The sequence below is a fragment of the Phasianus colchicus genome, chromosome 1 (genome assembly GCF_987193195.1).
Source record: "Phasianus colchicus chromosome 1, bPhaCol1.hap1.1, whole genome shotgun sequence".
NCBI classification, from domain to species: Eukaryota; Metazoa; Chordata; class Aves; order Galliformes; family Phasianidae; genus Phasianus; species Phasianus colchicus.
The window spans coordinates 80,289,980-80,314,056 of record NC_143436.1 but is presented as its reverse complement, the minus strand read 5'-3'; the positions used below and the strand labels follow the sequence as shown (position 1 = coordinate 80,314,056).

Here is a 24,077-nt window from a genome sequence, read left to right as displayed (position 1 = left end):
GGTGTTCACTTGGATGAATGTTTTTTCGCAAGTTGCCAGGTTAGGGGGGCCAATCCCAGTGTACTGAGGAAACTAGCTGGTGTAGTTGCCATGCCAGCACATTTGAAAAGTCATTATCAGAACTTCAGAAGTCTCTGGTGACTAGAAAAAACAAACATTTATCCCACTTTTAAGAAGGACTGAAAGGAAGACTCAGGGAACTAAGGCTGGTGAGCCTCTCCTCTGTGCCTGGGAAGATCCTGGAGCAGATTCTCCTGGAAGCACTGTTAAGGTACATGCAAAAGATGTCATCTGAGACAACCAGCATAGCTTCACCAGGGACAAATGATGCCTGACCAATCTGATGGCCTTCTGTGATGGAATGACTGTGTCAGTTGACAAGAGAAGACTGAACAATGTCATCTGCCTGGATTTCTGTAAGACCTTTGATGTGGTCCCATAGAACATCCATGTAACTAAATTGGGCAGAAATGGATTGGATGGGTGGGCTATTCAATGGATAAGGAGTTGACTGGATGGGTGCTGCTGAAATCATGGTCAGCTATGTCCACATGAAGGGCAGTCATGAGCAATATCTTTCAGGGATCTGTCTTGGGACTGCTGCTTCTTATCTTTATCATTTACATAGCCAGTGAGATCAAGCTGACCCTCAGCAAGTTTGCAGATGACACCAAGCTGAGTAGTGCAGTTGATACTGCAGAAGGAAGGATTGCAATCCAAAGAGACCTGGATAAGTATGAGATGTAGGCCCACATGAACCCAATGAGGGCCAAATGCAAGGTGCAGCTCTGTTCAGGGCAATCCCAGATACGTGTACAGACTTAGAGAAGAATTCATTGAGAGCAGTCCTGCAGAGAAGGACTTTGTGATTCTGGTGGATGAAAAGCCAGAGGTGTGTGCTTACAGCCTGTAATGCCAACTGTGTGCTGGTCTGCATCAAGAGGGGTTGCCAGCAGGGAGAGGGAGGGGATGGTCCCAATTCTGCTCCTCATGAGGCCTTATCTGGAATACTGTGTCCAGATCTGGGGCTGTCAGCACAGGGAAGACACAGAACTGTTGAAATGGGTCCAGTGGAGACCACGAAGATGATTAGAAGGTTGGAACACCTCTGCTATGAAGAAAGACTGAGGGAGCTGGGTTTATTTGGTCTGAAGAAGAGAAGGTACCAGGAAGGCCTCACTGCAGCATTTCAGTACATAAAGAAAGTTTATTAAAAAAATCCAGAATGACTTTTTACATGATCTGATAGCGATAGGGCAAGGGGGAATGGTTTTAAGCTAAAAGAGGGAGATTTATGTTAGATGTCGGAACTAGATGATCATAAAGGTCCCCTCCAACCCAAGCCATTCCTGATTCTATGATGATTCTATGCTAGGATTATATGTTTTTTACTCCAAGGGTTGTGAGATACTGAAACAGGATGCTCAGAGAAGTTGTTGAATGCCCCATCCCTGGAGGTATTCAAAGCCAGGCTGGATGTGACGGTTGACATCTTGATCTAGTTGGTAGCAACCCTATCTGGGTTAGCAACCCTATCAGCTGAATTGGGACTGGATTATCTTTAAGGTCTCTTTCAGCTCAAGCCTTCCTAAGATTCTGTGATTCTGTGAAGTGTTACATAGAGCACAGAAGCAAGGAAAATGCTTTTTTTTAAATAATGATCTATCAAGTTCTGCCCACACCTCGTCTATCCAAACATTTGCCAAGCAAAAGCAGAAACCTTTTTAACTGTTTCCCAGATATGGATAACCACATATATCAACATGGAGTAACGGGGAAAGGAACTGGGACTGTTCAGAATAATAAAACCATTTTAACACTTTCAACACTTTCTGTTCTTTTGCAGAGATCTCCAGCGTATTGGAATTACCCTGATTGGTCACCAGAAAAAGATTCTAAACAGCATCCAGCTCATGAAAGTTCATTTGAATCAGCTTGAACCAGTTGAAGTGTGATGCTTTAACTCTCTGTATTTCACCAGACTGAAATTCTGAGAGGATTCAGAGGGATTGACACTGTAAGAAAAGGAAATGGCGAGATGCTCTTTGAAGACTTATTGCACCTAGAGAGTAGACATTACATGTCCCATTCCATCAGCAAAAAGAGAATCTTGCCATGATTTAAAAGCAGAGCTAAATAGCTGGTGGCATCATACGCTAGGAGTAGGTCAGGGGAGAGAAAGTTATAGTAACGCAGGGGGGAGCTGATATAATAGTTTGGACAGATCACAAGCACCTGCTAGCTCTTCTCCACTAACTAAAATCATCAGACAATTCTCCAACGTCATCAGCAGGCTTTATCTGTGACTGGGAACTCAACAAAGTGATAACGACATAATAAAAGCAACAAAGAAATCACAATTTTTCCAGAAGAATATCAGCACATTGTGAGAGATTATCACTCAGTTGGAAATGGACATCGCTTCCATCTGCAGTATGCCGGATTTATGAGAAACTGGAATTCCACTTAATACACAGTATGTGGTAAACAATGAGATGCATCACCTGGTAGTTTTTCACAGAGGTTAAGAGTAAAGGGGTTAAAATTCTATGCTATAACATATGCAGTTCTTGGGTCTGTCCCATGATCCAGAAGGGAAACTTACTAATCCATTGTGCTGAAGCAAGGAACAGCAAGACTTAGATGCATAGCATCTATCTATGGGAGTGTAAACAGAATAAAACAATAATGGTTCATAAAATCCATCCTGCTGAATTTTCAATTGGAGAGCCCGTTCTCGAGAAGAAAGGTGCAAGTTGCACTCAATTCTGGTTTCATTCTTTTCTAATTCTCCTCCAGTCCCTCCCCTTACCCCATGCAGATATGGAAGAGAGTAACAGAAATAAATCTGAAGTCCTTTACAACTGAAAAATGTATTCTCCTTTTCTCATTTTTTAAATAGAAATGAAACTAGAAGCGGTCCACCTGTAAAAAGCAAGAGTCTGTAACTTTTTAAAGAGTTTCTAGGATCTTGTAATGCTCACAAATCCAAAGTTTTGTGTATGCTGACTATCAATTACACCCACAGCACGTGAGACTGAGCAAGAATTGCCCTCTTCAGAAAGGATACTAAGCAGAAAATGTTGAGGGGAATCTATGGTCTCCAGCACCTTCCACAGAGGGCACAAGCACATGTACGTGCATTCATATATGAGTATGTTTTAACAGTTCTGCAGGCCATTTAGAGAAACAGCAGGCTATGTTTTTCATAGACAGCAGTCCCTTTTAGTGGTCAAGATTAGTGGAGAAATTAATGATCTAGTTCAAATTCTGGTCTCTTTTTAGCTCAATGGAAACTTAATCCTACATGTTTTTTCAGCACTTAATTTTCTGCAGTAGGAAACAAAATAGGAGCCTTGTCTTACTCTCAGACTAAAGACAATGAGGTTTAATAGCCTTCTATGGGGATCTGCATTTAATTTATCTGCTTGGTGGGAGTGCAGGCAATAGTACATTTACTATTGCATACCAAGTCTATGATAAAGTTGTTTTCACATACAAAGGATAATGATTAACTTGCTTATTGTAGCTTAACCTGGCTGGCAGCTAAACACCACACAGCTGTTTGCTCACTCTCCCACCTACCCCCTGTATGGAATGAGGGAGAGAATTTGTAATAAAACAGAACTCATTGGTTGAGATAAAAAAGTATTTACTAAGGCAGAAGAGGAAAACAGAAACAGAAGAGCAATTATAGCAATATATATAGTCACAAGGCAATTACTTGCCAACCAATACTCAGTAATAAATACAATATCCCACCAGCAGTGCAAGGTCTCCTTTGCACTGATCAGTGCTCCCACAACCCCTGAGCAGCAGCTGCTCTCTGGCCAACTCCCCATAGCGTTATGGCCTTCCACATGGTGTCACCAGGTAAGGCACCTGTCCTGGCTCTGTCCCATCCCCTGCACCATCATGGTGTCTGCTGTTCTCCACACTCCATTGCTCAGGTACAACCAAACACCTGTGTGCAATTGGCACTGTTTCATCTGAAATAAGGACATTGCTATACCAAGATAGGTAATTAGTGATAAGACATCATAGATCTTCTCCCTGTTCTCAAGTTTGGTTGAAATATTCCTACAGCTGGCCCAAGGGATCAATATTCAAGATGTCCTATTGTAGCTAGAGTTGTGCAGAGAGAGGCTTGAGGTCGTAGAGGAAGTGCAAGAGGGCAACTGTCTTCTGCAACAAGTCCCTCTATATATTCTCAGGGCATCCTATTTTTCCTCGTAACTTGGGGTGCAAAGGTTGTTGTGTTTACTATGTCTTGAGTGATTGGTCATCATGTCACTCCTCAACTCTGCAAATATGAAGGAAGGGTAATCCTGTACTAGAGAATAAACAAAAGATAAGAGGAAGAAAAAAAGCACTAGAAATAATATCCTGATCTTACTTTACTCAACCCTATGTGAAAGTAGAAATCTCGCTTTCTGTTCCAACAGACATCAGTGGAGATCTTCTGCAATATATGAGCACCCTCAACAGGTAGGAATGAGAATCAGAAGGGAAAGCAGTGGGATCCACCTAGACATCTGCTATCTGTAATTACTAGAAAAAAAAAGAAACAATACAATAAAGTCTTACCAAACCATATTATCTGCTGGAGAATCAGCTGGGAGATTAACAAGTTATTATATGGAGTAAACGTGGATAATATCTGTAATGTGTATAATAGGCATTACAGGATGCAGAAGCAGAAGAAACAGAGAAGAATATCCATGGCTGCCATGAGACCAGTGTAGCAAATATAAAAGCCACATTTTTCTAATCACCTTAATTGTCTTTATGATTTTTGTTATTGGCATTCCACATGGCATACATGTAATTATCACCTAGTCTCACCTCTGCTCATATGTGTTCAGTTTTTCCCTCCATAAGAAAATCCACAACTCTTCTGAACTAAACTGGCCACATGTCTCTGGGACCCAGTTCTTTCTCTTCGAAACTGGAAAGCAGTCTGTCCTTTCCATCAGATTCATCACAATTCAGAAGAGGGAATATGTAACTGAACAGTTTTCCTACCTGCATTCTCCAAAGTTCATCCTGCTTATAAGCCACTCTCCACAGGGTGGCATCCATCACAACAGTGAGCAAGTTGAGCATAAAGAGAATGGCAGTAACAGTAAAGGTTAAATATTTGTTGTAATATATGAGGGGTACATCTATTCCACTTGTGGCAGGTCCATTCATCTTGGTAAAGAACTCATAAGTACTGAAAAGCGATTTAGTGTAGTTGTGAAAGTGGCCATCAGGATTTTGGGTCTGGAAGATGATATAAAAAGCTAGCAAAGAAAACAAAGGAGGAAAAATAGAAAAAAGAAGAAAACTGAAGGCCATTGTCATAGCCCTTGCCAGCATAACCTGATAATCCATAAACTATAGCATCGGATTTTAGCCCAAACCGCTATGTCGTCCTGGTCTCTCCTATGTATGTTCCCTGGTTTCAGTTGGACAGTTAATTTTCTTCCTGGTAGCTGGTATGATGTTGTGTTTTGGATTTAGGATCAGAACAGTGTTGATCACATACCAACAGCTTAGTTGCTGAATAGTGCTTACACTAGGTCAAAGACTTTTCAGTTTCTCATGTTGTCCTGATAGCAAGGAGGTCAGGGGTGCACCAGAAGCTGAGAGAGGGCAGAACCAGAACAGCTGATCCAAAACGGCCAGAGGTATATTTCATACTACATGACATCATGCTGAATAATAAAACTGCAGTAGTTGGCCAGGGGATGCTTTTGCTGCTCAGGAACTGGAAGGGAATTCATATTGCCTCTCTGAAAAAAAAAAAAAAGAAAGAAAAAAAAAGAAAAATGAGAAGGATGTAGATTCTGTCTTACTAGCAGTACTGGAGTTTTTCCACAGTTGAATCAAATTCCAGTTGTCCTCTTCTTCTGAATTCACAGAATTTGGGTCCTTTAAATAACTTTTCTTTTAATGGAACCAAATCAAAGCAACTTTTCTGCTAAGATATATCAGGTCAGCTATGACAGAAGGGATTGGATGAGAAGGAGAACACAGAAAAATGAGAAAGGAAAAAAAAAAAAGACTGAAGAAAAAGAAAAGAAATAACAGAGTAGGCATTTGTACATATTCATAGTATGTATAGAAGATTTATAACCACACTCATGTGTCCTAACTCCCTAACCCTAACCCTAACCCTAACCCTAACCCTAACCCTAACCCTACCCTAACCCTAACCCTAACCCTAACCCTAACCCTACCCTAACCCTAACCCTAACCCTAACCCTACCCTAACCCTAACCCTAACCCTAACCCTAACCCTTACCCTAACCCTAACCCTAACCCTAACCCTAACACAAATACTGGAAAACTACATGTAGAATTCTGTTGGTGAATATTTAAAATATGCTATCTTTTGGAGAATTATGTTAGCCTTTTAATCTCTGCTAGCTTGTTTGTGGCATCTTGTTGGCTAACATATGCTTACATGATGCAAAACCAAAGATCACATCTACCATGAACCAGCTGAGCCACATGAGGTCCCGAAATACCATCTTGACATACCCCGTTCCCCAATTTATTTCACCCAATGAGAAGACAGTGACTATGGCACACTTTACTAACACATACCAGGTGCATCAAAACAATTTGAATTTTACTGTCCCACTTTGCTCCCTAATTTGTTTTGTTCAATCACAGCTAGTGACTGTGGCACACTTCACTGACACAGATCAGGTGCACAAAAAACAAATATATTCTGAGCAACGTGTTTGCACATATGATCTATAATCACATGTATTCTAAGCAAATAGTGTATTAGCCTATGACTAATCAGTATTCTGGGGGCAGGAAGTTAGGGTAGATAAGGGTAAATTAGGTAAATTGGGTAAAGTTATACAAATTTTGGGGAAGGTAAATTAGGGCAGGAAAGGTTATACAACCTGTCTCATTAACACATCTGTTGCGGGATGGAGTCCAGGGACTGGGTGTGCTTACGGTCTGGAGGGGTCTCATGCTGGCTGAGTGATGCTCTGAAAATTGTCCTCCAATGTCCTGACTTTATACCCCTTTTAGACACGGTTTGCCATGATGAGCAAGGGGCAGGAGGCAAAGTGTTAGAAGGTGCACAGGTTAAAATATAGACAGGGGTATGAAAAACACATGACTTCACAGCAAAGCAGACAAACTTCCATTCATTCCATAAGACCTGGTTTTCAGATCCCAAAAATGTGAGGGATTACCTATGTGTTAATTATCACACAGTTTTATGGTCTCCGTATTTTTGCCAAAGGCAGTACTTCTTCTTTTCCCTGAGAACTCCTGCTCATAGCTCAGTCCTTTGACACGTGTACTGGACCACATGGTGTTATGCAAGGAGAGTGACAGAGGCATAACTATGGCCTTTTATCTGACCTCCATGGCTAGGGGCAGTGCTCGTTATCAGCTAGAGGATTGCTACTGGACCTACGCCCCATTTTATTCTTTGATCTTGCATGACCACTCTTTTTCTTCAGCAGGTTCTGCTTGGGCCACACTCCACATATCTGCAGCTTAGGCAAAGTACAAGTAAAAAGACTAAATTGTTTCACAAAAGAAACAAGAGCATCTTACCATGACAATTAAGGCAGAAGAGGGAACACTGATTATCCAGTCTGATTACCTTTACTCCTCAGTACGTTACTTTTCACCCTTCTACTCACTGTTGAGTTTAATTTATACTTGACTGAAGGATATTAGCTAGCAAGACATCTAATTTTGACTAATTCAGGAACAATGAATCTACCAGACACCTAGACTCATTTCCCTCAAGGCTACACAATCTTTAATTGCGGTTTGCCTTGTACTTTTTTGCTGTACCAAATGAGAAGTAAGAGCTATTTGTAACGTGATATTTCCAGGTTTCCCACCACAATCAGGTCCCTCTATATTCTAAAAAATTGAAATATTTAAAAACTTCCTGTCACAGCTCTCATATTGCCATCATACTATTGTTACGGGTCATTGCTTCATCGCATTTTTGGCCATTGTTTTTAAGTGAATATCAAGACCAGACACCATTAGCCTAACTAATGCTGTACATGGACAGAAAAATCAGGCTCCCACACCGAGTCTGCTGTTGATCCAACCACAGACCACTATAAGCCTTTTGCAATGGAATTCATTGACCAGTAGAACACAGATCATTCTCAGTTCTATGTTTTTTAGGAAATTCATTCTATGTAGAAAGAATATGCACTTATTTCTCTAGCTGTCAAGAACTAACCTTACGTGAAAGTTTTTTAGAAATGAGTCTTCGTATTAGTATTTTACAATGCTAATCAATCTTTAATCAGCATTGCCAATCTCTTCCACAAAAAGAGAACCGCCAGCCAAACAAATAATTCCTCTTTAATTTTTTACTCAGTAATTTTTTGTTGTTGTTGTTTTTGTTTTTGTTTTTGTTTTAAGTGAATAGTGCTTTGAAATCTCTACAAACTTCCTAGGGGAAATGCTTCATACCCAAATTTACTGACTGTCAGAAATATTTCCTGATGCTCAGCCTATACTTTTTGTTATTAAATTCCTTTACTTTTTGTTATGTCTTCTGGGACCTTTTTGAAAAATGCTCTCCCTGGCTGTCATTTGCTTCTTTGAAGAATATGATGAAATGAGATGAGACAAGATGGAGTGGGATGAGGTGAGATGAGGTGGTGTGATGAGACATGACATGATCACTGAGAAAGAAGATTCACACAAGAAAGAAACAAAAGACAGATGACTAAATTACCAGTCTCTGTGCATTCACAGGCAATTATCTTTAATTTCAAAGTAGCACACAAGAAATTTTGTAAGTATACATATTTTTTGAAAGCTGTATTTTGAATGAGCAGTGTAATTAACACAAAAATAACTAAATTATTTTAAGGGGCAAATAGAAAAGCTATAGCTGATATCAAATATTTCCAATCAACCTGTGTGGGCCCACAGAACAACAGAAATACTTGAGAAGAAAACATTTAACAAGACAAATACTTTCATGCAATCTGTTCTTTTGCTCTTCATAGCATTTTTATGCTGGCTTTGTTTTGTTATTATTTTCAATATATCTCAGAATTTCACACTGCATATTTGAAGTTGCTTAGATTGGATACTGAAGATCTTCTGCTCTTAAGCACAAGAGAAAATACAGTATGAAGTTTTCAGCTTAATTCTATTAGTGTTGTAATGGGTGACAGTGAAGTCATGAACAATTTTTCTCAGTATCATTATATTACAGAAGACTAAAGTTATTACCCAGTATTAAAGTATTTTTTTAGCTACAGTTTCAGGATGTCTACAGACTCAGACTTTTCTCCACAATGAAAATTAATTCTAGATAGGAAAATTTTTAGTAAATGCAGTAATTTTTTTAATTTTATTTTATTTCATTTATTTCAAACAATGACAAAATTTCTGGAGCAAAGTTTTCAGACAAGGTTAGATTTCCTTGTCAATTCTAATGTTAGGGTTTATGAAAGACACAAAGACAAGCTACTGGCTAGAGATATTGATATAAAGAGGAAGAAAAGGAAGACAAATACAAAGACATTCAGCTAGTATATCAGATAAAAAGGCATCATATCAGTTTAGCTCTCACATAAATACCAAAGTAGATGAGAGTATCCGGCGGCTCAGGGATTCTTGTCATCAACTCCCTTTTCCACTATTGCTTTTTACCAGACTGATATATTTTTTCATCTTAATAATGTGAAAACTGTGTCTCACCACACCAAAGATGCCAGAAGCTCTTTAACAATTAAACATTCACAACATAGCCAGAAATATTTTTTAAGTGGAAAATTCAGATGCTTGGGGAAACACGGGATTTTCAGTTTCCCATGAGAATCAACAATGAATACACATGGATTGAAGGAGATTAAATTTCTAATTTCTTTAGATTTTTTTGTAATTCTCAAAACAGACTCTTATCTAATTCACATGTTGACAGAGACTTCGTAGAAGACATTCTGGATATTCTCCTTTAGAAGATCTGGCTTAGTTTCCCATATATGCAGACTTTATTTTGATCAAAAAGGAAAAACCATAGCTGTGAAACAAATTGTCATTCAAAAGAAGCAGCATTCATTCTCAGCACTTCTCATTAAGTTGTTTCAATGCCTTGTTCATTACACTTATATTCCTTGTCATATTTTCACACTTCTGAAACAGCTTCTGTGTGAGTATCTCAAATACTTTGCTTGTTAATTCACCAAATTTTCCAACAGCCTTTGTTTATGGCTCTGAAATTTTTCATGACATTTTACAGATGGAGAAACTGAGGCACGGAGAAATGTAGAAGCTTATTTGGAGGCAGGGAAATGACAATATCTAGGTTTTCCACGTGAATTTCTAGATTATACTCATTTTTTTTTTCAGTATTTCTCAGAAATACAATTCTGAAACAATGCATGGAATTGATATGAAAGCATTCTAAAATAGTAACTCACAGAAAAAATCCAGAGTTAAATGTAATTTTTGCCCTGAATTTGGGTAAAACAACAGAATCAATACTGCTGCTCCTGAAGGCCAAATGAATGTTTAAGAGTTTCAGATGTATTTTTCTCTCACTGGCTGTGTTTAGTTGGGGAGGTCACTCCCCCAGGACTGCTTATACTGCATCTAGCAACATCTGTGAGGAAGTTTCAGAGAGGAAAAGCATCATCTTCTGTATCCATGTTGCTTCCTGCAGTGCTGACACATTTCTGAAGGGATTATCTTAAAGTGATCTTGCTCGATTATCAAGCTATATAAACCCAATGGGGCTGTGAGGTGCAGAAAACAGGTTGGTAGTGGGATATATTACAAGGACAACATGAATTTTTAAACACGGGTTTTTTAGATCAATGCTGGTATAGTCTACTTCTTGAAGGGAAAAATTATCCAGAGGTGTCACACCAATGAGTCAAGGGACTATATAATCAAGCATGCTTGAGCAGGTCATTTTTGGTGGTTGCCTTGGATCATGAGCGCATCTCTTGCATGGATGCAGATGTTGGACCACTTTGGGTTATTTGGGTGTTCTGAGATTCTCCTTTCAGCTCAGCATCCCTATGCTCATACCACTTACATGCCATTAATTCATTGACAAGTTCTGGGCTCTCTCTGTCAGAGACAAGCCTCCATGCTGTTCTACAAGGCAGCTACATGTCTCTCCCAATGCAACCAAGGATACAATGGTAAATTAACAATCTCTGTGTTGAATCTCCAGTGTTCAGCCATTTCCATGCCACCCTGGCAAGTTTATATTTTTCTACAGCTACAGTCCTGTGCCCATTGTGAAAACATGCAGACCGTAGATGTTTTCTTCTCAAAAAGTATTTTAACCAAAGGTAGCACATGAAGGAGCTTCCTCTTCTTATCAAGAAACACATCTCTGATGAGTTTCACAGGTTTTACAAGCAAGAAGTTTCTGAACAGCTTGCACATCATTATCCTTCAAAGCCTGAAGTAGAGGAGATTCACAAATACCAGAACAATAACAAACTGCCTGTTCACAGTCTTAGAACAAATAATATGGCCATCCTAAAAAGTGTTGCTACAAGAACGTAACAAACTGTTTTCAAGATAACAGGCATTCTTGAGAATTATCAAGACATATATATCAGTGTGCTACCTTTTAAAGATCAGGTATTTTGCACAATCAAAGATCTACAGTTCACTTATTAAATTACTAGAGAGCTGATGAAAATTAAAAACGAAACATAACTGACTCAGGCAGTAAGTTAAGATTCCACGGCAATTGCACATTTATCATGCTTGATTAGAACTTGTACAAAGAGTCAAATTACCTTCAAATGTTAGGCTACCAGGCTCAGCATTTCCTATCAGGCAACCTATGAGATTCATGCAAGAACTGCACGTATTCCCTTCATCATTTCTGGATTTTTCATTCCCGTTTCAGATTTATCAGTTATTCTTCAAAAGGCTGATCACTGATTCTTTTCATACTAAAAAAAAAATTATTAATGCTATCTGTAAGTACCCTGTCACATTAATCTGTTGAAATGAAAAAGAAATAAGCTTTCTTTTCATCAGCTTCTTAATTTAAAGTAAAATAAGATTATACACTAAGGAAGTGTATTAACAACATGCAGCATCATGCTTTTCATAAGGAGAGAATGAAAACCACTGCACTCGTTTTATTGGAGAAGGTTGTGCTTAAGAAAATGGGAAATCAAGCTTGAAGTTAATGGCAAATCTGCTGAAAGGGCAAGACTGGAGTAACAGAGAATAAATGGCTAACAGGTATTAAATAAGCGCTATATGAGGTTGAAGATGTAGATTAGATAAAGGACTTCATCCCTCTGCTGACCAGCATCTGTGAAATTGCATGCAGAAGCCAAAGATGATAGAGAAGGAAGCATACAGAAGAGGACTGGAGTATGTTTCAGTGGACATTTGTTCAGCATTTACTGGAACTGCATAACATTTAGGTAGTGCTGTTAGCTATTCAAGCTTTACCAGTAATGCATTGCTTGATACACTAGATGGTTTCAGAAGTTACTAAATATTGGTGGGTAATATGAATGCATAGTTACAATTGAGGACCTCAGGTGCTGACTGCGTAAGGAGGCAACTATATTACATATATGTATTGGGATGCTAGTCTCAAGATTTATTAACATTTATGAAATGTTGAAAGAAGAATTAGGCTTAGCATTTTCCTTAAATCAACTGTGGGCCCTGATACTCCAAAAGTATCCAAGAAAAAGGGGGGGAAACCATCTTACTTATGTCTTGTATGTTCACTTATTGTGTTTCTCCTTGGTTTCCATGCATGCCATGGAAAAGGAGACTACTCTGATGTCTTCATAGCTTCTGTTTGTCCATGTAGACTATGGTATCTTAAGTGATGACTCAGAATAGAAAGCTATACATACATGAGAAAGAGCAGAAAAGAGCTGTGTCCCTCAGAAGAAAACGGAATGCTATTTCCACAGATGAGTAGCTTTTTATCTTTCGGTAGGTCCAGATGAAAATTCTGGGCTGAAACTGCAGCTGCAGAGGACAAGTAACGAATGCTAAGACTGGAAAAGAAACAGTTCTGCCACCAAATACCATTTTAGTATTCACCCCCTACCTCTAGTTACTTGCCTGAGATAACTATAAAAGGAAGAGTGAATTCACACAAAACTACTGACAGATGATATTTCTCATTATTAAATGTTCAAATGTTCCTTTTTTAGCAGGTTCTTCAGGAACGTTCCTCCGGAATGGTTATCAAACCTTCAAAATCACAATTCTTTCCTGTCAGAAAGTACTCCTAAGAGAGTCACGAATAAAAGAAAGGTGTTGAGCCTAAATGTCTGCAAGATATTTGGTAGGCTGGAAATCTGCATTGTTCTCTAGTCTCATGTGTACTCAGGCTTAATTGTTCAAAATGAAATATATTTAAAAAAAAACAATGGTAAGTCTACAAAAGGAAAATAGAAGCTACCTAAGAGTGAGTCAGTGTACAGTAGCTGTTCAGTATAGAACATCTGCTGCTTCCTACATAAACCCAGTAAAAAGGAGCATGCTTTGCGGTATAATATTCCACTTAACGAAATATCAAAGTACTTCAGAGTTCCAGTACAGGGTTCTCTTTTTGTTTTCTGCATAACCTGTGGCAAAATTCTCGATTTAGAACTCTCTGAGTAGTGAATGATACTCTGCCTGGAATACAATACAAAGAAAAATTCATTATGTTTTGAAAAGCCAAATACAGATTCTCTTCACTTTTTCCTATTGGATTGTTTAATTTTTCTGCCACAAACATACTTATTCTAGACTTTTCATCCTTCAGATGGTGTTGGTTAATGATTTTAGAAACCATTATTATATGGTACAGTGACAGACTACAAGGCATGTAGAGAGCAGCAGTGAAAACATGTAGGGAGAAACTGTTTACAGAGATTCAAATGTGAAAAATAAACAAACATGAATCAGTGAGAAGTCTTTATTCTGGTGCATGTTCCCAAGGGTAACGAGAGAATCCCATTGTTTGAGCCATCATAATCTGATAATTGGCCAATAACACAATCAAATGTATCTAGGAAGAATGAGAGTACATATAGTGGGTCCTGAGCTGAGACAAATTCCTCTTTCGGAAGGTAGGAAATAGGAAGGGGTTTTCTTACCTTCATTTATTTCAGCTTCCTCCAATGACTGCAGCTTTCCTACAAATTAGCAACAGTATTTTGGAGCATGAAAATTCAAATTCAAGTGCTGAGAGTGTTGTGCCTCTTCCCTGCACATGCAGGAACTCCCTAAAGAAAATTACCTTTCCAATGAAATCATTACACTCAAAATAAATAGAAGATAGATAGCCCTGATTTCCTATCTACTATTTATTTAAAACTAATGCACATATATTGAGTGTTTGGTTTGATAGCAAGGAGGAGACTTTACCAGATACAAAAGGCACTGACTGATTGATGTCACCACAACCAGTTTTTCTGAGGCCCTTCTCCCAGTTTGTAAACTGTGAATCCCATTTTTTTAATACTGGTTCAACCACAAACCAGTATTTAAAACTCTTTGGGTTTTTGTTTGTTTGTTTTGTTAATTGGGGGATAAAAAAACACAAATGCAAAACAAAACAGAACAAAAACAAACCACCTGTTTATGAGACTAGCTTCAAGGAAAAAATAATTTTACTTTGTCAGAATTTAATATTTTGTCTGGAAAAGACCTCTGGAGGTGTCTTCTCTGGGATTTTCTACTTAAAATTCCTGCTCACCAGGTTCTTCAAGTGAATTCTGAGCATCTCCAAGGATTTAGGTTCTTCAGCTAGAAACTCTGGGAAGCTTTTCCCATGCTGAGCCTGAACTACAATCAGGAGATTTCTTTCCTTAAGTCCTATCAGAACTTTCCATAATGCAATCTGTTTCAGTTGCCTCTCTCTTTCACTGTGTTATTCTAAGAAGAGTGGGATGACTGCTTTTTCAGTTGCCCTCCTCCAGCGCTCTAAATATTACACTGATCCTTAACTGTACTCATTTCTGTACTGCAGATCTCAACCCAGGACTTTTCCTAAATGCAGCCTCATCTACGCTGAAGTAAATAATCACTTCTCTGCCCTGTTTACTCTGCTTTTTCTAACACATCACAGCAAGAACTAAAAGGCATTACCTCAAAGGCACAATTCTTACACATGTTCTTCTTGGTGTTTGCCAATTTTATGTCTGCCAGGCCATCCTCTCATCACTTTGTCCCTGTACTGAGTCATGCAATTAGTTCAATTTCAGAAGCAAGACTTAGCTCTGAATTACATAACAGCAAATTTTCAGCTTTCTTTCTATTCTTTTGACAATTACTATTATTCAGATGTATGACTGTAGGAAGAAAAGAGTTCTTCACGCTTTTTTAACTTCATTGAGCAAGTGGATCTTTTCTATCTAATAAAAACATAAGATAAAATGTCATTCGAGCCTGTGTTTTTCTTTCTTTGCATTTGAAAATTACCTCAACAAATACAGTGGTATTTAGGTCTGTTTGGCCAGTAAGCCTTTCTGGAGAGAGATAGACCACCATGCCAAAGAGAATAAACATTTGTGAAAATTGACTGACAGATAAGAAATAAATATGACAGTTGTTTTCATAACATATATATTTGTTAGAGGTGGAAGCAGCAGAATAGCTTTTTTGAACAGTTGCCTGACAAATGGTTGATCAAATCAAATTTTCTCGCTCACTGAAAAATGAAAATTCTCATCAGTGTTTCTGCTGCTTCTAGAATGATGGTGGGAATAAAAACACTCATAAACCATGTGTTTTGCCAAGCACTGGCTTCTATTTTTCAGTGGATAGAAAAATCTCTTTGGAGCAATCTTCAGTGTGAACAGATAGTGGGTGTGAGACAGAAATAATCATCTGCAAAGAATTTGCTAATCTAAAAATGTCTGGCATCACTCACAGATAAAAGTGTACCTCAAATGACTACTACAAATACTTCTCTGGACTAGAAACTGTTCATTTGGATTGTTACTGTAAGATCCCAGGACAAATTTTTGGTAAGGATGTAATACGAATCCGATATCCATTCTAATGTAATGAAATTATATGACCACAAGGTGGCAGCAGAGACCTGAGTGAAAAATAGAAGTGGCATAAGGAAATCTTATGTTTGAAATCTGTTTTTTTTTTGTTTGTTTGTTTGTTTCTGGTAGGAATTATATAACTCAGTATATGACTACAAGTAAGCTGTTCAAAAAACTGCCAGTTTGCATATCTGGAAACTGATGTAAAAGCTAAGTTTTAATGACAGAAAAGTAGGAGAGTTCTCAGATGTATTCAGAATACAAAACAACTGCATCAGATTGGCAGTTAGTTTGGTTTTTATTTGTAAATAGACCTGCCGTGATCACTGAGAACAACAATGATTGTTACAGTGACATTTAGTTAATTATGTTAACTGTGTCTTGGGTACCCAGAAACACTTTTTTGTTTGCCTAAAGCTGTTTCTAGAAATTTAACTTGCATTTACCAAGACTAATATTGTATTATCCACACATATTTGGACTGGCTTAAAAAAGCTAGCACAGAATCACACTTTAAAGAGTAAAAATGTATGTTTATGTTTAGAGAAGATCTACATGAAACAACTTCAAGTATATACAAAGCATTTCAATTAGGTTTCAGTTTTTAAACGTGCTGCTATAAACTAACTCAACATGAAGTCTGATCTTTATTGATATGTGAGATTAAAACAGCTCTTCTTCCTGAATAAATAGACACTCTGCTTTGGAAGTGTGCACGTGGTTTGATAAGAAAAGGAGCCTTTCAAGAATAAGTGCAGAGCACATTATTCATTAGTGTTTATTTTAGCTGCCTTCCCTACATGGGCAAATTGTTTCTTTGTTCTTACAGCTTCTAAGGAACAAAGTACCCAGCCATATCATATCTACTTGATTTTTTTCATCATCCTCACCTCCACCTGAGCAGAAATTAGAATCACCAACGCAGTATATTCAGTGTATTATTGGAAACAATACATCTGGGCAATTCTTTAGGGATATGTCAGTCAATCTTGAAAATGAAACCTTTGTTTCAAAATAATAGCCAGAGATTAAGAGATTATTTTCCAAGTTATTAACTTTGACTATTCTTACACCAAGCAACAGAGATTGAATCATGGATTAGAAAAGTCTCGGGTCAGAATTTGTATTAATTTTACTTCAATTTTCTCAAAATACAACTGTACCATTGTGTATCATTTGGCCAGGTACCTACTGTTCTTTTATTCTTCATGCAACGTTAGGAAAATAATGAAAAATATAAAACCAAGTAGAATATGTATACATTTAGAAGGGATTTGCCCTCCTGTAATTACACATGTAAAATATTCTTACACTATCTGGAGATAAAAAATACACTGATGACAATGACATCTTTACTGAAGGGGAAAATGTGAAGTAAATGAACCTCTATTTTTATGCAATTAGAGAGGAAAAAAAAAAAAAAGATACTGAGACATCATTCGAATAGACCAAAATGTCATTTAATTTCCTATTATATTGCTGTTGTGGGTATAATTATTTTGAAATAATACTGGTTGAATTTCTCTATTTTTCCCTCGGCTGCTTCCATTCTTCAGTATTCCAGGTATAGTTGTCTTCATATTGAAACTGAAAAAAAAGCTGAAATGTTTCTGAAAGCAATTTAGATTCGTGCCATCTCAATGTAAGTCATGCTAGCTTTGAGACTGCAGTGAACCATCTTTCTACTTCTTGAGGTATTAAATTTTATATTCATTTTCATGTTGCTGTTTCCATCTGATTATCTCAAATCTTTTTTAGAACACAGCTATGTTTTTTCTATTTATTATGCAGATGAGGAAACTGAGATGTTGAGAGTGATAAAAGCATTATCAAATTCACAAAGCCAGTCAAAATGAAAATGCCCAACTCTAAGGTATCGTGTCATTCAGTTCCCTGATGTAACCACTAAGCCCTGCTATCAGATACCAGAGAAAAAAATTGCCCCTTTATCTTCAGACAGATAAAATCCAAGCCTAAAACCATTCAAATATTTATTATTTCAGATCCACTTCATGAAAAGAACTGTAAGGAAAAATATCACCAATTATTAATGTCCCTTTACTATGGTTATCGAGTTTAGAAGTCTGGTAGGTTCCAAACAAAATAAATCCTTTCCTTACTAAACTAGAGTTCTACTCCAAAGGCTAGTCTAGAAACATATCTACTGCTCCATCCTAGATATAGGTAACTCAGGACATAAGGATTTTCTCTCCCCTAGAAGATCATATCACCCTAGAGATCATCACATATATTTCCATTTTAAAAGCCTTAGGGTTCAAGTTCTTTAAGAACTGTACTAAAGAGGAGTAGTGTTCTATTAGGAGGAATATGGATTGCGTGTCATCATAAAATACTGGTATCTTAAGTCTTTAAATACTGTATTTTGCCCAGAATACAGAGTTTTGAGAATTATCTTCATTCTGAACTTCTGATATAAAATGCAACAAAGAAGTGGAGATGTTTGAGATTATATTCAAGCTATTTTGAGTAAATAAAATATATGTGAATATGTCCGTGGAGTAAATGACTATCAAAAAAAAAACAGTGCAACAACTGACATATTTGATTTGGAGTAATGGAGAAATCCTATTCTTTTTTAAGAATAAAACTAGCTTAGTTTAGGTTAAGATCAGAACATAATTCTCTTTAAATTAGGGCTCAGAATTATGTTAATTTTGGCTACACAGTGAATTAGAGCAAAGTTGGTGGAATGTCACTTCAAGATCATAGATCACCTTTGTAAATGAAGAGAATATCATTGCAATTTTCTGTGAAATCCTTTTGTAGAACTAAGGTGAAGCCTAGGAACATCAAACTACTTCAAATCTATTAGAACTGGAATCTATTAGTCCCTGGAGGTGTTCAAGGCCAGATTGGATGGGGCTCTGGGCAGCCTGGTCTAGTATTAAATGGGGAGATTTGTGGCCCTGCATGTGGCAGGAGGGTTGAAGATTCATGGTCCTTGAGATCCCTTCCAACCCTGGCCATTCTGTGATTCTGTAATGTTAGAAACAAAGTTTCTCCCATCATTGTGGCAGATCATCTTCATGGCGCTCATATAGCTCTCACTCAGCTTTTGTTCTGCAAGTAAACCTGCAAAAGATGCTAGTTACAGAAAGTAAAACATGAAATTGGGTTTAAACAGATTGATCTCCAACACACACAATTTTTTTTTAATTAATTGTACTTACTACACATTTCTATTTGCCAGGTACAATTAAATAATTAAAAAAAAAATCAAACTGGATTTCAGATATAAAAAACCTTCAAATATTTGTGTAGCTTTGTGAGATAACATAGGTAGAAGGACTATTGGTCAAAAGGTCATACATTCTTGGACCCACTTGGACAGGCTAGCTGAGGTCAGTGGGGTTGAAGAGTGTCACTGACAGTAAGAATTAGCTCATAAAAATGCAATGGCTCTAGGCTGTTTGTGTTACATAATAAACTTTTAGATAAACCTTTTAGAAAAAGTCATTCTTTTATGGTAATGACTATGTTGCTAATACTCTGTTAGCAGGGCTGCATTCCTTGGCATGTTATCTATGTAATCATCTAAAAGAATGCCCAGACAGTTCTACATGAAATTCCAGTTCTTGCTAGGTAGTGGGGCACTTCTTAGACATCTGACTAAACAAAGCTGATTTAGCATGAAACATGCACACACCAACGATAGTCTTTGGCCTTACCTATGCCAGGAATGCATGTAGTGCCAAAACATACTATGCATATTCCAAAAATATATCTATAATTTAATTGTATATAATCATTTAAAATGCATAATCAGATGGTATATACAGATTTTAAGAAATGGAAATCTTTGGAAGATCAACTCATTCTGATTTTTAATTTAACCAAGATGTTAATCTCTATGATATAGTCAAAATTTTTAATCAATGTTGACCTGGTTTAAAACATGAATTAATCAGAGGAAGTTATTCATGGCGATGAACCACAATTAAAATTCAAGATTAAGTTGCACTTGTGCAACACAAATTTGCTTTCAGTTAAGAAATATTGTGAAACTAAGATGATAGTCTAGTCCTCATTATTATCTTGACTACTAAGAAAATATAGTCTTTACCATACTGTGACACTGTTGCAGCTCACTAATTCAGTGTTCTGTTAGAGAATCTGGCCAATGTCATATATGATGGAGAAAGATGCCAGGGGTTTTCTAGAGGCCAATATCTGGATCATATCCACTCATTAAATATATGAGACAGTTCATGCTGAGGGATATATAATGTGAATTAGCATAATAGCATTGAGGATGGGAGCACCTGCAGGGCATTTAACTGTCCCTTTCCTGGTAAAGCTTCACCATTAAAAAGTCTCCTGCATCTCTGACTGTATTCTGGTAAACTACAGGTTTATGCTAGTAACTATGAATTTAATCTACTTTAAAAACAAACAAAAACAACAACAACAAAAAGCCCTCTATATTCTCTATGCTTTTGTGTGTGTGTGTGCTGTGCTTTTTACTTCACTATATCCTGTTCCAGAAGTTAATTATATTTTCTCTAAAAACAATTTTTTTGGTTAACATTTGGTTAACATTTTGGTTAAGCATCTCATATTTCTTCCCCTATAAGAAGGATAGGGCCATCTTTCTTTACTCCATTGACTGTCTTAGGACATCTTCCCTCCATGCACAGAGACTCCCACTTACTCACCTACTCTCTAAACCAAACAATTTCATGTCTTTCTTACATCATAGTTTCTTCATGCTTTCAATAAGCTTTTGTGCACGTTACCCTCTTTCCCTCTTTTGTGTGTGTGTGTGTGTGATAGGATGACAAAGTAACCAAGGCTGAACACATGATTACATGATTCTAGCAGAAAATTTTCTCATTCATTTACAGAAAAAGACAGAAGCAAGTTTTTGGAGTGATGGTGACTGGAGTAATGTTCTCTCATTCAAATTATAGTAGCCTATAGCCCTAAGCATTAGTATATTCTCGTTGTACTTAAATACAATCTATTTTAAACAGTCTAAAATTTTAAAAGTAAACCAGTAAACTAGTGAAATGTTTTAACGCCTAACACTTTTCCTGTTTACAAACATATTCCATTAATTTCATTATTTGCTATAGACAGTTGGTTAAATCAGTGGTGGTGAACATTGTTAGGTAATGGAGTAGGAGGGCTTAGAAGAAAGGTTTACAGTTACATCTCGTTACTTTATAATTACTGGCCCTCTGTACTTCAGGTCTCAGGTCAAGTTTTATTGCCTTCATATTCATGACTTTCCTAGGTGCAACTCATCATGGTTGAGACAAACAGAATTAAATGTAAGCACCCTAAGACTTAATAGCATAAACAACCAATCAAGCCAGTCCTATGAGTCACCTATTTGGCCACCCACAGGAAACTATCACCTGCAGCACAGCACTTAATTTTCTCCAAATGCCTCACAAGAAAAGAGTCTACAGCAGCTACTATGCTCACATTGTGAAAAAATTCCTATAATGACAAAAGGGTTTTATTTCTTTCACTGTATTCAACCCCGTAGAGCAGCAGGTCACCCAGAGCATGCTCCCTCCCCCCCCCCTAAGTATCATTTAAGTAATGCTGATGCTTTGTCTCCTTAAAATTTATAACAATGACGGTTTTCATATATAGCTCTCTGCAAGGAGGAATGAGGTACTTCTCAGCTAAAACTCAAAAATACTACTCATTCAGCAAGCACACCAAGGGCTGAAGGGGTAGTTTTTGCAGCCTAGTTACAGACAGTTAGCTATCTCCCACTACAATGCACAGCACCATCACAGGAGGAGGATGTTAAGCAAGTTGTGTTTAAGGTTGCTGCTGCACAGCCATTTTGAGTGTGGGGGGTGGAAGGGGGGAACAAAGAAAACAGCCCTATCATTTTCTCTGCTTCTGCCTTCTTTTGCATGTGTCAATGATAGTTCAGTTCTCGGCAAACACTAGAAGAATTGCAACAGCTAAAAACAAACACTCTCCACAGATTTGTAGTCTGCAGCAATTTCATTTCTCTGCTGCAAGTTGGAGCACAGATACATTAGCATCAGTGTTTGCACAAGAAGGAAAGAGGGAGAGGGATCTTCTCCTTTCAGTGGCAGCCAAAGCACAAGATGTCAGATACTGTGGCCACATATATTCAGACTGAATAGGCATTTTCTAATTGACTGATTTTCTTCCCCTAGGACTTTGTATGTAGATGGTGGAAGATAATCTGTAAGTCTCTGTTACATTCTTATCCACAGTCAGAAGAAAGTACAAATGCTTTAAAAATGTGTCTCTCTCCACAAATATTTCAGCAGAAAGGAGACATAACAGAGAAGATAATGGAGGATGGGTGTGACACATCAAATTTCTGGTTGCAATTGTGCTAAAGGTTGAAGTACATCTCTTTTGAGACCACAGATGACTAAAGACGGCAGAAGATTACTAAGGTCTCTGTTACTCTTTCCCTAAAAATTGGGACCTACTGAAGTCAAATCATCTATATCTTTTTGTTGCAGTGCCCTTCAGTTAGACCTTAGGAGGTTTGCCCTCTGAAATGCCCATTTTAACAACCAGTGCTATATGAATAGAACTATTTCTGAGCTGCCTGAAGACAGCAGTTATTTTTTGCCTATGGCAGAAAAAAAATACAAGGTGAGAACAGCAGACAAGACAAAGATCTGAAGTAAAAAGCAGTGAGGAATGAGAGCTCTTAGCCATAGCTTTTTTGCTGCAATAGGTTGATTTCATCTAGGAACCTGGCCTGAACTCTTTCACCCTACAAACTGTGGCAAGAGCCAGTGGGGAAACCCATGATTCTCTGACAGGAACATCTCCATGGCGCTGTGCTCTTCCTCCCCATCTGAACTCAAACTGTCACCTTCATCTTTTTCTCCTTCTAATGTAATGGTCACCTACATGTCTTTCTCCCTCTAATGTATGCCTGTAAACAGCATTTTCTCTCCGTATTTCACCCGAAATAAACAACCTAAGAGGGAAGCAAGTGCTTCTATGGAAAAGGTCAAGACAGAAGATCAACAAAGAGTTGCAACATTTGGCTGAAGGTAAGTTTCAGAGAAAGCCTGCTGGAAAGTTGCTTAGTGAAAGGCAGCACACACTTTGCTTCCATACCACTTTCTGATTTTTAGAGAGAAGGCTCTGTTCTCTCTAAAAAAGCACAATTTTTTGGTAAAAGCTATGTGAAATCTTTGTATTCTGATTATGCCCCACACAGAGCTTCCAGAACAGATTTCCAAGTACAGATTTTAAGAGAAACAGCAGAGAATACCAAAGATTGTCACGAGTTGCATTTCCTTTCTTTTCACTTTCTTTCTTTTTCTGTTACATTTTGCCCCTCATTGCAAAAGAAAGCCAAAGGTTTGCTTGAAGGTCTTCTGTGTTATGTTGGAGGAAAACTTCTTGTGTCTCTATCCATGATGAGCAAATCCTGATGCATTTGCTTACAGTCCAGTCCCTGGGGAACAACTATGTATGCCTTTCACCTACTCTAAGCCATTTTCCCCCACCCCAGGAGTCATTAAACCAAAAACATATCAGCAAAGGGTCTGCAAAGACTGATCTCCATAAGTTCACTTTAATGTAGACATCTGTTGCACCTATAAAGATATCTCTGCTGTTATTTTATTTTCTCTTACGTTATTTAATCAAAGAAGTATGAAAACTGAAGTGTGAGGATGAGATATGTAACAGGTTTCTTGCTAAATGAATTAGGTAATTGATCTCTTGTTAAATTGACATAATCATCACAGAATGGCTTGGGTTGGGAGGGACCTCAAAGATCATCTAGTTCCAACTCCTCTGCTATGGGCAGAGTTGCTATCCACTAGATCAAGTTGCACAGAGCCACATCCAACCTTGAAAACCTTCAGGAATGGGGCATCCACAGCTTCTCTGGGCAGCCTGTTCCAGTGTCACACCACTTGTGAGTAAAAAAATTCCTTCTAATATCTAGCCTAAGTTTTATTTAGTTTAAAACCATTTCTCTCTTTTCCTATCATTACAAGAACATGTAAAATTCTCTCTCCATCTTTTTTGTATGCCCCTTTAATTACTGAAAGGCTGCCATGAGATCTCCTCTGAACC

The 24,077-nt window shown here is 37.7% G+C and overlaps 1 protein-coding gene across 5 annotated transcripts in view; it reads left to right on the top strand.

Annotated features, from left to right (window-relative positions):
• Nucleotides 1-2,872, top strand: part of LOC116239750 (ephrin type-B receptor 5) — a 73,467-nt gene extending 70,595 nt beyond the window's left edge. For all 5 annotated transcript variants that reach the window (XM_031609941.2, XM_090149706.1, XM_090149711.1 and 2 more), the window contains one exon: nucleotides 1,847-2,872. In XM_031609941.2, the coding sequence (XP_031465801.1) occupies nucleotides 1,847-1,955 (109 nt within the window). In that variant the 3' untranslated portion in view covers nucleotides 1,956-2,872. The remainder of the gene's footprint in view (nucleotides 1-1,846) is intronic.
• The last annotated feature ends 21,205 nt before the right edge of the window (nucleotides 2,873-24,077 follow it).